Source organism: Austrofundulus limnaeus, unplaced genomic scaffold (genome assembly GCF_001266775.1).
Source record: "Austrofundulus limnaeus strain Quisiro unplaced genomic scaffold, Austrofundulus_limnaeus-1.0 Scaffold89, whole genome shotgun sequence".
Lineage (NCBI taxonomy): Eukaryota > Metazoa > Chordata > Actinopteri > Cyprinodontiformes > Rivulidae > Austrofundulus > Austrofundulus limnaeus.
This window is the reverse complement of record NW_013952491.1, coordinates 1,490,170-1,491,582: the sequence shown is the minus strand read 5'-3', so window position 1 is coordinate 1,491,582 and position 1,413 is coordinate 1,490,170. Positions and strand designations below refer to the sequence as shown.

The following is a 1,413-nucleotide window of genomic DNA, read 5'->3' as shown; positions in this document are numbered from 1 at the left end:
TATCGCGTCCCGTGTGTCGGGTTTCACCCTGGCTGCGATGACAGCCGTTAATCGCTGTAGTTTGTCGCTGCCCGTGTGTCGAGCCCTTAAGTTTCACTTTCACTTTGCTCTGTTACTGCCGAGAGCTGGCAGGAGTCATGGGCTGCTTTGTCAGACAAAATTAATTTAATTTGGAAACCTTATCAACACAGACTGGCTTCATTCACTTCCTCCACTGCCGTATGCTAAACTAAAACTAACACTGCGCAGAAAATCGACATCGTTCAAAACTCCTCCTTCTGTTCTCTGATTGGCCCAGGTAAAATGCTACCAAAGAAATCCTTCGCTATGGGAGACGGAGCAGTGAAGGAAACTAGAACTGAGCAGAACTGAAGGCTCGTGGAAACTTGACTCAAAAACACAAAACATACACGAGAACCTGCTGTACGGTGATGAATAAAGAGCTCAGCCCGAGTCGCCTGGTTGTGATTGTGACTGGAGTTTTATACGATTGTTTGTTTACACTTGTTTACTCTTGTTTTCTGGTTTGTTCTGTTCCACTCCACCTTGGCAGTGAGTTGCAGGGTGATTCAGGATGGCGGAGCAGCCTCTGTGGGAGCAGATAGGATCCAGCTTTGTGCAGCACTACTACCAAATGTTTGACAATGACAGATCGCAACTTGGATCAATATATGTAGGTTGACAGATTAATAAAATGTATCGAAATTATTATTTATATTTAATTATTGTGTTTACTGCTTGTATTTGTGATGTTCTTTCCTCCATTTCTCCTCAGATCGACACGTCATGCCTTACATGGGAGGGACAGCAGTTCCAAGGAAAAACATCAATCGTTGAGAAACTCGCTGTGAGTTTTTATCTATTTATTTATTTTTTGGTAGCTTATTGCTGCTCAGAGGTCAAGTGTGTTGTTAGTCCGATACTCATTGTCAAAACCAACAGGTGATTAATTTATAACTCATCAGAGGAAAAAAATCCTCACTTATTCCACCTCTTCTCATTTTTAAGTTTTCACTCAAACTTTTAAACTCTTTACCTTCAACGCAGCTTCCTCAAATGTTAAAAGTACTTCAGGATAATTTAGAGCAACTTGAGGATTATCCTGATATTCCTGAATTAATCCCACCCTTGTGTTTTTTCTTCGTACACTAGAGTCTCCCCTTTGCAAAGATTGCTCATAGTATAACAGCGCAGGACCACCAGCCGACTCCAGACAACTGTATCTTGAGTATGGTTGTAGGACAGCTTAAAGTAAGTTTTACTGCTTTTCTTCTTCCAACATTACAGGTGCTGGTCATAAAATTAGAATATCATGAAAAAGTAGATTTATTTCAGTAATTCCATTTAAAAAGTGAAACTTGTATATTATATTCATACATTACATACAAACTCATATATTTCAAATGTTTATTT

At 39.8% G+C, this 1,413-nt stretch overlaps 1 protein-coding gene across 2 annotated transcripts in view; it reads left to right on the top strand.

Moving 5' to 3' along the window:
* Nucleotides 1–1,413, top strand: part of nutf2 (nuclear transport factor 2) — a 9,784-nt gene that overhangs the window by 1,776 nt on the left and 6,595 nt on the right. Inside the window, exons 2-4 of one of the 2 annotated variants that reach the window (XM_014012200.1) lie at nt 554–673; nt 776–847; nt 1,153–1,251. In XM_014012200.1, coding sequence (XP_013867654.1) covers nt 575–673; nt 776–847; nt 1,153–1,251 — 270 coding nt within the window. In that variant the 5' untranslated portion in view covers nt 554–574. Of the gene's footprint in view, nt 1–524; nt 674–775; nt 848–1,152; nt 1,252–1,413 lie in introns of both variants that reach the window. The other variant, XM_014012199.1, reaches the window with a different exon arrangement.